General features: G+C 38.6%; 1 protein-coding gene across 2 annotated transcripts in view; it reads left to right on the top strand.

The window, feature by feature from the left end:
• Positions 1 to 12,590, top strand: part of DCP2 (decapping mRNA 2) — a 59,718-nt gene that overhangs the window by 29,729 nt on the left and 17,399 nt on the right. For both annotated transcript variants that reach the window (XM_003920693.4, XM_074382555.1), the window contains 4 exons: positions 7,317 to 7,469; positions 7,586 to 7,698; positions 7,801 to 7,908; positions 10,987 to 11,122. In XM_003920693.4, the coding sequence (XP_003920742.3) occupies positions 7,317 to 7,469; positions 7,586 to 7,698; positions 7,801 to 7,908; positions 10,987 to 11,122 (510 nt within the window). The remainder of the gene's footprint in view (positions 1 to 7,316; positions 7,470 to 7,585; positions 7,699 to 7,800; positions 7,909 to 10,986; positions 11,123 to 12,590) is intronic.

The following is a 12,590-nucleotide window of genomic DNA, read 5'->3' as shown; positions in this document are numbered from 1 at the left end:
TTTTCTTCTAGACACTGCTTTAAATGTGTCCCAGAGATTCTGGTATGTTGTGTCTTCATTCTCGTTGGTTTCGAAAAACATCTTTATTTCTGCCTTCATTTCATTGTTTATCCAGTCAACATTCAAGAGCCAGTTCAATTTCCATGAAGTTGTGCAGTTCTGAGTTAATTTCTTAATCCTGAGTTCTAATTTGGTTGCACTCTGGTCTGAGTGACTGTTATGATTTCCGTTCTTTTACATTTGCTTAGGAGTAATTTAGTTTCAATCATGTGGTCAATTTTAGAGTAGGTGTGATGTGGTTCTGAGAAGAATGTATAGTCTGTCAATATAGGGTGGAGAGTTCTGTAGATGTCTATCAGGTTTGCTTGGTCCAGATCTGAGTCCAAGTCCTGGATATCCTTGTTAATTTTCTGTCTCGTTGATCTGTCTAATATTGACAGTGGAGTGTTAAAGTCTCCCAGTGTTACTGTGTGGGAGTCTAAGTCTCTTTGTAGGTTGTTAAGAACTTGCTTTATGAACATGGGTGCTCCTGTATTGGGTGTGTATAAATTTAGGATCGTTAGCTCTTCTTGTTGCATTGATCCTTTTACCATTATGTAATACCCTTCTTTGTCTCTTTTGGTCTTGTTGGTTTAAAGTCTGTTTTATCAGAGACTGGGATTGCAACTCCTGCTTAATTTTGCTCTCCATTTGCTTGGTAAATCTTCCTCCATCCCTTTATTTTGAGCCTGTGTGTCCTTGCATGTGAGATGGGTTTCCTGGATACAGCACACCAATAGTTTTTGACTTTTTATCCGGTTTGCCAGTCTGCATCTTTTGACTGGGACATTTAACCCATTTACATTTAAGGTTAATATTGTTATGTGTGAATTTGATCCTACCATTTTGATGCTAGCTGGTTGTTTTGCCCATTAGTTTTCACAGTTTCTTCATTGTGTCAATGCTTTCTACCATTTGGTAAGTTTTTGGAGTGGGTGGTACTGGTCGTTCCTTTCTATGTTTAGTGTTCCTTTCAGGAGCTTCTGTAAGGCAGGCCTGGTGGTGACGAAATATCTCAGCATTTGCTTGTTTTTAAAGGGTTTTATTTCTCCTTTGCTTATGAGGCTTAGTTTGGCTGGATATGAAATTCTGGGTTGAAAGTTCTTTTCTTTAAGGATGTTGTATATTGACCCCCACTCTCTTCTGGCCTATAGGGTTTCTGCTGAGAGATCTGCTGTGAGCCTGATGGGCTTTGCTTTGTGGGTGACCCAAACTTTCTCTCTGGCTGCCCTTAGCATTTTCTCCTTAGTTTTAACCTTGGTGAATCTGACAATTATGTGCCTTGGGGTTGTTCTTCTTGAGGAATATCTTTGTGGTGTTCTCTGTATTTCCTGGACTTGAATATTGGCGTGCCTTGGTAGGCTGGGGAAATTCTCCGGATGATATCCTGAAGAGTGTTTTTCAGCTTGGATTCATTCTGTCCGTCACATTCAGGTATGCCTATCAAACGTACATTAGGTCTTTTCACATAATCCCGTATTTCTTGGAGTCTTTGTTCATTTCTTTTCACTCTTTTTTCTCTAATCTTGCCTTCTCGTTTTATTTCATTGAGTTGATCTTTAATCTCTGATATCCTTTCTTCTGATTGGTTGATTCAGCTGCTGAAACTTGTGTATGCTTCGCAAAGTTCTCTTTTGTTTTTCAGCTCCTTCAGGTCATTTATATTCTTCTCTAAGCTGTTTATTCTTGTTAGTATTTTGTCAAACCTTTTTTCAAGGTTCTTTGTTTCTTTGCATTGGGTTAGAACACGTTCTTTTAGCTCAGAGAAGTTTCTTATTACTCACCTTGTAAAGCCTATTTCTGTCAGTTCATCAGACTCATTCTCCATCCAGCTTTGTTCTTTTGCTGGTGACAAGTTGTGATCCCTTGGAGGAGGAGAGGCGTTCTGGTTTTGGCTGTTTTTATCCTTTTTACGCTGGTTTCTTCCCATCTTTGTGGATTTATCTACCTGTGTTCTTTGTAGTTCTTCACTTTTGGGTTGGGTCTCTGAGTGGATGTCCTTTTAGTTGATGATGAAGTTAATTTTTTTCTGTTTTTTAGTTTTCCTTCTAACAGTCAGGGCCCTCTGCTATAGGACTGCTGGAGGTCCACTCAAGACCCTGCTTGCCTAGGGGTCATCTGTGGTGCCTACAGAAGAGTAAGAGTTGTTGCCAGTTTCTTATTGTTATCTTTGTCCCAGAAGGATATCTGCCAGATGTCAGCCTGAGCTCTCCTTTATGAGATGGCTCTTTGGATCTACGGGGATCAGGGAGCTGCTTGAGGAGTCAGTGTGCCCCTTACAGGAGCTTAAGTACTGAGCTGTGAGCTCTGTTGTTCTGTTCAGAGCTGCTGGGCAGGTACGTTTTAAGTCTGCTGCAATGGAATTCATAACCACCTTTTTTTCCCAGGTGCTTTGTCCTGGGAAGGTGGGGCTTTATTTATAAGTTCCTGACACACTGCTGCTTTTTTTCAGAGATGCCCTGCCCAGTTAGGAGGAAGCCTAGTCACAGTCTGCCAGCAGAAGTGTTGCTGAGCTCTCCAGGGCTCTGCCCAGCTGCTGTGTGAACTTCCTTGTGGTTTTGTTTATAGAGGTATAGTTAGAACGCTCTCGGTAATGGCAGTCTGCCTCAGTAATGGTGGACTCCATAATGGCAGATACCCTTCCACCAACAGAGCTGGACTGTCCCAGGTCCAGCTGTGCTTGCTGTGAAATTCTCAGTCGAGAGCATTTCAGATTGCTGGTCTTTGTGGGAGTGGTACCCGCCAAGCCAGATCATCTGGCTTCCTGTTTGAGCCCCCTTTTTTTCAGTTGAATGGGTGGCTCTGTTTCCCCAGTGTTCCAGGTGCCAGTTGAAACAGCCACCCCGATTTGTGTGAGTTTTTGTGCAGAGACCCACTGTGCTGGCTCAAACAGACAGGCTGAAAACTCGTGGCGCTTTTCACTCCGGAAATCTCCTGGTCTGTGGGCAATAATAACTCGTTAGGAAATGCTATGTTCACTCACGCTCTGCGTTGTTCTCGCTGGGAACTGCACTCCAGAGCTGTTCCCATTCGGCCATCTTGGATCTGCCTCTCAGGCAACATTTTATTTCATAAAATAGAACGAGCATTTCAATGAGCTGAGCAAAGGAGGTTGGCTTTAAAGACAGAAAAGAGCTGAGGAAAGCAGAACCGAAAATAAAATGCAGACTGGCGTTTCAAAGTTACTTTTCTTTTTATTTTTTATTTTATTTATTTATTTTTTGAGACGGAGTTTTCGCTCTTGTTTCCCAGGCTGGAGTGCAATGGCACGATCTCGGCTCACCACAACCTCCGCCTCCTGGGTTCAGGCAATTCTCCTGCCTCAGCCTCCTGAGTAGCTGTGATTACAGGCACGTGCCACCATGCCCAGCTAATTTTTTGTATTTTTAGTAGAGACGGGGTTTCACCATGTTGACCAGGATGGTCTCGATTTCTTGACCTCGTGATCCACCCGCCTCGGCCTCCCAAAGTGCTGGGATTACAGGCTTGAGCCACCGCGCCTGGCCAAAGTTACTTTTCTTCTAAAGGTTAAAGTGGAGAGAGCTTCCTTGTCATGCTAAAACTGGCCTGTTTTAGGATTTGGCTGTTAGCTCAAAACTCCACATTTCTTGGAGGTCAGCAAAACAGCTTAGTTTTGGTTTGGTGACATGGAATGTTAGCATGAGTAATTCCATTTTGCTTAGGTCTCTTGGGGCCTACTGCGGGAGTGCAGTCCATACCATGGCCTCCTGTAAGTTTTATTTAACAGAACAAAGAAAGGCATAGTAACCTCAGTTGTATTTTTGTTGTCATTTGTGTTGAAACATCAACTTTCTTGAGAAAAAGCAAGTAATACTTAGCTGTTTACTTGTGGTTTGAAGATTTAATATTGTTCCTTATTATTTGGCAAAACAGTATGTTTTATTGTAATGAAACTGACTTTAATATGCACTTATATAATTTAATAGAATTTTTACAAAGCATCTGTTGGTCAGTTTATTCTGCCTCTTTCTATAGGTTTATAGGATGAAGATTATAGACAGGAGTTCGTTGTCTTTGTACACTGCTGCTCTTTGGTTAACACTTTAAAAAAATTTTTACATGTGGATTTTTATCTGATAACGTGAGAAGTTGATGCTATTCCTTGTGCCAAGAAAATTAAACAATGCCTTATAACACAGGAATAGATTTGATTCACTTCACAGGAGATGTAGTAAGAAAATTTTTGTGTTTGGTGTCTATTCATATATTTTAGCTATTTAAACTTTTTCCTGGCAAATATTTGATGAGAATACTTGACTAATTTTAGAGGCAAATCTGTCTTACCACTTTAAGAATTGATTGGACAGTTTGAATCTACCTCTTCTAGTGCTGGTGGCCCCTGTTTTTTTGCCTCATATTGTACTAAACCCTCCCATGTAATTCTTAAGCTATAGCCATTCCCAGCTATCTAAACAGAAGGCCTTTTTTCTCCTTGTTGGTTTGGCAAACTCCTATTTATCTTTTAAATCCTAGATCCTGTGTATCCAGTGGATGGGATGCTGTCCATAACCAAAAGTGACCATTCCGCAACTCTCAAACATGTATACTAAAAGCTGAGTTAGGCACCCTCCTTCTCATAATACTTGCATTAAATTTTTTTCTATTGTAGACTGAACTCCCTAAAGGGCACTGCTTGCTTTATTCATTACTGAATTCATTGCCTAGGACAATGGCTGTCACCTATTATTTTTTGAGATGGAGTCTTGCTCTGTCACCCAGGCTAGAGTGTAGTGGCGCAATCTTGGGTCCCTGCAACCTCTGCCTCCTGAGTTTAAGCAATTCTCCTGCCTCAGCCTCAGCAGGGACTATAGGCATTTGGCTAAGTTTTGCATTTTTAGTACAGACACCATGCCCAGACGCCTGTCACTTATTAAGTACAAATTACATAATTGAGTGAAATCACTAAAAAGAACTAAACATGGCTGGGGGTGATGGCTCATGCCTGTAATCCCAGCACTTCGAGAGGCCAAGCTGGGTTGATCACGAGGTCTGGAGTTCAAGACCAGCCTGGTCAAGATGGTGAAATCCTGTCACTACTAAAAATGCAAAAATTAGCCTAGCCCAGTGTGGTGGCAGGTGCCTGTAATCCAAGCTACTCGGGAGTCTAAGGCAGAGAACTGCTTGAACCCGGGAGGCAGAGGCTGCAGTGAGCTGAGATCGCACCAGTGCACTTCAACCTGGGTGACACAGTGAGACTCCACCTCAAAACAAAGCAAAACAAAAAAACTAAACATTCTAGTTAAATGTGACCCCATAAAAATTACATTAAGGATAAGATAATTTCATATGTAGAGAAGCATAGATTAATTCATAGAATAGACTTTAGTTAATGTTTTGCCATATTTGCTATATACTTTTGATAAATGTATGTGTAGAGTTTTTTTATTATTGCTGAATTATTTAAGAATAAATTGCGGACATGGTGCCCCTTTGTCCTTAATTGCTTTTGCATGTATGTTTTAAGAACCAGGAATCTTTTTAGGGTAGTGACAGTGAAATTCTCAAATTCAGGAATGTAACATTGATATGGTGCTGTTTGTTTCTAATGGACAGTTTATATTCACATTCACTAATTGCGCATTATGATTCTTTCAGCAGTTGACACCCGCTTGTCTATCCAGGATCCAATTCAGGCTCATTTGTTGCATTTGCATTTAATTGATAGGTCTCTTCAGTCTCCTTTAATCTGAGGCTGTTCCTCACTTTTTCTTCAGTACTTTTTTTTTATTAAGCATATATTTAGTTGGATACTATTTGTAACACAAAGATAACAGGCTCTGCCCACAAGGAATGTAGATTATATGATTTACTTTTGGCATAATTTCTAATTATGCAGATTCACATGACTAGCTATCTGTACTTCTGATTTTTGAGGGATTAATCAAAGAATGGAGCTAAAGAGAATATAAAACTAGAAATAAGAACTATATAAAAATTACTTTTTAAACCTTTTTCTGTTTTTTTTTTTGTTGTTGTTGTTTGTTTTTAAGACAGAGTCTTGCTCTGTTACCTAGACCGGAGAGCAGCGGGGCAGTGATCATGGCTCTCTGTAGCCTGGAACTCCTGGGATCAAGCGATCCTCTCACCCCAGCCTACTGAGTAACTAGAAAAATAGGGTTGATCACCCAAGGTCAAGAGTTTGAGACCATGTGGCCAACATGGTGAAACCCTGTCTCTACTAAAAATAAAAAATTAGCCAGGCATGGTGATGGGTGCCTATAATCCCAGCTATTCAGAAGGCTGAGGCAGGATAACTGCTTGAAATTGAATCTGAGAGGTGGAGGTTTCCATGAGCTGACAGACCCTGCCATTGCACTCCAGCCTGGGCAACAAGAGCAAAACTCCATCTCAAAAGAAAAGAAAAAAAACATTGTGCACCACCATGGCACGCTAATTTTTATTCTTATTTTTTGTATAGATGGAGTCTCACTATATTGCTTAGGCTGGTCTCAAACACCTGGGCTCAAGTGATCCTCCCTTTTGGCCTCCCATAGTGCTGAGATTGCAGGTGTGAGCCACTTTTTGAAGTCCCATTTTTTTGAAGTCCAGTTACTTGTCTTACACACACACACACCCCCCCCTCAGTTTTTAATATATTCTGAATATTGAATGTATTGTCTCTTCTGGTTTATCTTTTGACTCTTAATGGTGTCTTTGAAGACAGTTGCGCATACTGGTAAACTTTTAAGTAAACCAGTCTTAATTGTTAAAATTATAAATCTAATCCATCAAGATTGATTTATTAACCAAAAACATTAAGCTCTGTCTCAAGCAGTAGATTAGACCTTAGTTTTGAAGAAAAAGAAAAGCATCTGGACTTTTACTCTGATGTGAATGCTCAGACACCATGTATAAGTCAATTCCACATGATTGATGGTTTAATTACCTTATCTTCTGTATATAAATGTTAAGTTTTGGGGAATGGGACATTTTGAAACCTCTATCACTAGCCTTCAGAATTTTATTCTGGGAAATATGTATAGTTGTGGTGTGTTTGAATGACAGCGATCAGGTCTACAGTGGACTGGTTCTGCATATACCTCTAATACCACCTGTGGATACAGTATTAGAAACAATGTTGGACAAATGAACTTTTCTTAAAATCTCATATACACTTCTATACTAATCTGTCATTTCTAGAAATAGTAAATACAAATAAAGTCCCACTTTTCTAGGTTTTTGTTTTTGGAATAAATTTTAATGAATTGGAGACGTACAGCTAAAATGAAAAGTTCATCCGAATGTGTTATTTCCAGGTGTTTGAAGAAACTGGTTTTGATATCAAAGACTATATTTGTAAGGATGATTACATTGAACTTCGAATTAATGACCAGCTTGCTCGTTTATACATCATTCCAGGAATTCCAAAAGATACAAAATTTAACCCAAAAACTAGAAGAGAAATTCGGGTATGTAACAAGAATATTTTCAGGTTATTTGACAATATCCCAAATGAATAAGTAGGGAATTCCATTTATAAACTCCTTGATAAGAACTAACTAAATTATCTCCTTCTGTGTTTCAGAACATTGAGTGGTTCTCCATTGAGAAATTGCCTTGTCATAGAAATGATATGACCCCCAAATCCAAACTTGGTTTGGCACCTAACAAATTTTTTATGGCCATTCCCTTTATTAGGTATGTTCATATTTTTTGAAATATAAAACTGACTTTCATGATTCTGATAGTCCTCTTCTGTCGGTAGCCATATTTTGAAAGTGAATTCTTACATTTCTGCAGACCATTAAGGGACTGGCTTTCTCGAAGATTTGGTGATTCCTCAGACAGTGACAATGGATTTTCATCAACTGGTAGCACACCAGCTAAACCCACTGTGGAAAAATTGAGGTAAAAAAATATATTCATGGAATCCTGATTATCTGATAGTTTTTAAAAGTAGAATAATAGTATTTTGCTCCTAAAGTTTGCAAAGGGCGTAATATTTCTTTTTATAGATACCCTTTTGTTATTGTTCTCACAGATAATAGAAGATTTTTTAAAGGGTTTCTTTTGGGATGAAAAAGGTTAATTGAAGTTGGAAAGGGGCTTCAGGCACATTTTAAAATAGTATACTCAAGAGGATACCAGCTTCTTCGATGGATAGGTAGAACACTAGGAAAAGATGAAAAATTCCTGTGTCGTGTGTTCTTAATGTTACTTCTCTGTTTTCATATCCTACTTTTAAGATAATTGAGTTTTCTGAAGCTGTTTGGATAGAGGGTATATTGAGATTTGTTTTCTTCTAGGGATAGAAAGGTTGCTAATATAGCTTGTTAAATTGGAGATAGAACAGTGAAGACTTGGGTTTTAATAAAAAAAACTTCCCTATCAGAGACTATATATTACTAAGAGTAACTACTACATGGACATGAACCTTGAAGAACATTTTCTTGCTTGGAACTTTTTGTTTTTGTTTTAGAAGCAGGGTCTTGCTTTGTTGCCCAGGCTGGAGTACAGTGGTGGTATGATCATAGCTCACCATAGCCTTGACCTCCCAGACTCAAGTAATCCTCCCACCTTAGTCTCCTGAGTAGCTGGGAACACAGACACATGCCACTAAGCCTGGCTAATTTTTTTTTATTTTTTGTGGAGATGGGGCTCTCTCTATTTGCCCAGGCTGTTCTTGAACTTCTGGGCTCCAGTGATTCTCCTACCTCATCTTCCCAAAGTTTTGAGATTATAGGTATAAGCCATCATGCCCAGCCTCAGACTTATAACTTATTTGCATCCCAGTCACAGTTACAGAGCTGGGCGTGGTGGCTCATGCCTGTAATCCTAGCACTTTGGGAGGCCGAGGCGGGTGGATCACGAGGTCAAGAGATCGAGACCATCCTGGTCAACATGGTGAAACCCCGTCTCTACTAAAAATACAAATAAAAAAATTAGCTGGGCATGGTGGTGCATGCCTGTAATCCCAGCTACTCAGGAGGCTGAGGCAATATAATTGACTGAACCCAGGAGGCGGAGGTTACGGTGAGCCGAGATCGTGCCATTGCACTCCAGCCTGGCTAACAAGAGCGAAACTCCGTCTCCAAAAAAAAAAAAAAAAAGAAAAGAAAAGAAAAACACAGTTACAGAGTAGACTGGGGAAGTAACTTTGTTAAATAAGTCTATATTTTTAAGCATACATACATAAATGTTAAGCATAATCACCTTGTTAGAAAGTTGCCTATGTTAGATTCACAGAGAGTTGATTTTTACATTTTCTGTAATTTGGGTTTGTTTTTATAACAGAGCTTCAGAAATTAAATAGCAGTAAACCACCTCTATAGTCAGTATTTCTTAAATAGGTAGCATTCTGTTTTAGATGTGAGGACAGGAGCTTGGACTAAATGCCTTGGTATCTTTTAGAATATATGCTTATAGTCACCAAAATACATAATATTAGTCAAAGGTGGAACAGTAGAGAAAAAGTAGGCAGGAATTGCAGTCATGATTTAAAAGAAGCAAAGACACTGCCAGAAAGTTATTAAATAGTGACAGTGTTTGAAAAAAGAGTGTATGTATGCTCATGTTTGGAAGAACCTATTCAATGTAATGTGTGATATGATTCCCCTATCTTTTAGTCTAGAGTTTGTGGTCTTGGGGAGTGGGTAGGGAAATGATAAAGCAACTTCTAGTCATATTTCAGGTTTTTTAATGGAGAGTAGTATGTATTTTTAAAATACAGACTAATGTCTATGATGATGTATTGGAGGAAATGTCTAAATTCTGTTAAAAGAGAGGATTGACTGAAATTTTATTATGATTTTTAAACGGGAAAGGAATAACTGAACTGAAGTAGTCTGAAACAATCTTACTATGACATGATTCTTGGGATCAGTGACTCTGGACTATGTTATACATGTAAATGGTACTATCTTACCTTATTAACTACTGCATAAGTACAACCTTTTTTTTTTTCCTGAGGTGGAGTCTCTGTCACCCAGGCTGGAGTGCAGTGGTGTGATCTCGGTTCAGTGCATCCTCCACCTCCCGGGTTCAAGCAATCCTCCTGCCTCAGCCTCAGCCTCCCAAGTAGCTGTGACTACAGGTGCATGCCATCACACCCAGCTAATTTTTGTATTTTTAGTAGAAATGGGGTTTCACCATGTTGGTCAGGCTGGTCTCGAACTCCTGACCTCAAGTGATCTACCCTACCCTCAGCCTCCCAAAGTACTGGGATTATAGGTGAGCTACCATGTCTGGCCTACATGAGTACAACATTTTAAAATTAGATTCTTTTGCAGAAGAATTCGAGACTGGCTCTTCACTTAATTTGCTTAATTTTCATGATCTTATCCCTTTAATTTTTTACTTTAGAGGGTAGCTTCTTCACTTAATTTTCATTATCTTATCCTTTTAATTTTTTACTTTAGATGGTAGCTTACTTTCTCAGATCCTCTTCCAGCTAGGATGTGGTCTGTAACTTGACTTGTTCAGTGTCAGAAAATTAGCAGGGCATGGTGGCGTGTGCCTGTAGTCTCAGCTACTTGGGAGGCTGAGATGAGAGAATGGCTTTAACCTTAGAGGTTGAGGCCGCCTTGAGCTGTGATCCTGCCATTGTACTCCAGCCTGGATGACAGGGAAACCCAGTCTCAAAAAGAAGGAAAATGTACATTCATTTACATTCTCCATATTTTTAAAGAGTATACTATAATCACTTATAGGGAAAAGATGGTCTGGATAATTTTTTAAAGTCTAGGATGAAAAATAATAATGGCTTATTAATTCATTCAAGAAATATTTACCGAATACCAGGCACTTATCTGGGTGATGGGGATAAAGCAGTAGACAAAACAGATTAAAATCTCTGCTCTTGTATAACTTATATTCCAGTGGGGGTGATAGACAATAAGAAAATATGTAGTCTGTAAATTATTAAGATGTTAAAAGAACTGTAAGTGAACATTTTCTGATCTGATTATTTTTTAAATCTTGGTATAGTCGAACCAAATTCCGCCACAGTCAGCAGTTATTTCCTGATGGTTCTCCTGGTGACCAGTGGGTAAAGCACAGGCAACCACTGCAGCAAAAGCCATATAATAATCATTCTGAAATGTCTGACCTTTTAAAAGGAAAGGTAAGTGATACACAATTACAGTCTTTTCAGAAATTTAGATCATTTTGCTTTGAAATCATTCTCAATTAATGAATTACATCTTTATAATTACAGAGAGCTCTGAGTTACTGATCAAAGTCTCTATGTTACTTACTTGTGATTTGAAACAGGGCTGAGGCTTCTTAACGTTTACAGTTCTGGTGTAAATCCAGTGCAGTGGATAATAGGAGTTAACATCCGACTTTGGTGTAAAAGCTGCCAATGAAAGGTTCATTTAAAAACAAGTCATAAGGAAAATATTTTCCAAATTAAGATAAGTGGGATCTTTTGGCTTTTGTTCAGGAAGAAGTAACAACGTATTGTGAACTTCTATTTTCATCATTGTATTCTAGTGTATAATTACACTGCTATTAATATTTGTTTTCCTTTTTCCACATGTTCTAAGCACCACAGTTTATTTATACCACCGTTAATGCACGTTTTGGTTGTTTCCAGTGCTGCTATGAACACTTTTTATACATGTCTTTTGATGAATATACACAATTCTGTGTAACTAAAAGGAAAGAAAAGTAGAATTGTTGGATCACTAGATGCGTCTGTGTTACCTATTTGCCAATTTTCTCAAGTTATTTATATCCTCAGCAAAATACATGAGAGTTCTAATAGTTCTGCACCCTTGCTAATATTTGGTATTATCTGTCTTTTTAATTTCAGGTTTCAATGTTACTCTTGTTTTTGTTTTTTTTTAATTAAAAAAATATACTGGGCTTGTTAAAATTAAACTTTTGTGCTTCAGAGGACATTATCAAAACAGTGAAAAGACAGTCAACAAAATGGGAGAAAATATTGGCAAATTATATGTAAGATAAGGGGTTAATATCCAGAATATGTAAAGAATTCTTAGGACTCAACCACAAAACAACCTAATTTAAAACTGGACAAATGACTTGAATAGACGGTTCTCCAAAGATGATATGCAAATGGCCAGTAAGTACACCAGAGATGCTCAACATTATTAATAATTAGTGGTATATCAACAGTGAGATACCACTTCTTACCCATTAGGATGGCCATAATAAAAAGAAAAGATAGAAAACAAGTGTTGGTGATGATGTGGAGAAACTGGATCCCTTGTGCATTGCTGGTGGGAGTGTAAAATGGTGCAGCTGCTGTGGAAAACAGTTTGGCAATTTCTCAGTTAAAATAGAGTTACCATATGACTCAGCAATTCCATTCCTAGGTATATACCCCAAAGAATTGAAAGCAGGAACTTAAACAGTTAATTTGTAACCAGTGTTCATAGCAGCATTATTCACAATAACCAAAAGGTGGAAACAACCAGTATGCCTGTGAAAAGATGAATGGATAAACAATGTGGTGTATACACATAATGAAATATGATTCAGCCTTAAAGAAGTGAGATTAAGAAATGAAATTCTGCCCAGGCTCGGTGACTCATGCCTGTAATCCTAACTCTTTAGGAGGCCAA

Source organism: Saimiri boliviensis, chromosome 1 (assembly GCF_048565385.1).
Source record: "Saimiri boliviensis isolate mSaiBol1 chromosome 1, mSaiBol1.pri, whole genome shotgun sequence".
Taxonomy (NCBI): Eukaryota; Metazoa; Chordata; class Mammalia; order Primates; family Cebidae; genus Saimiri; species Saimiri boliviensis.
Note: the sequence above shows the minus strand (reverse complement) of the source record. Positions and strands in the feature narration are given on the sequence as shown.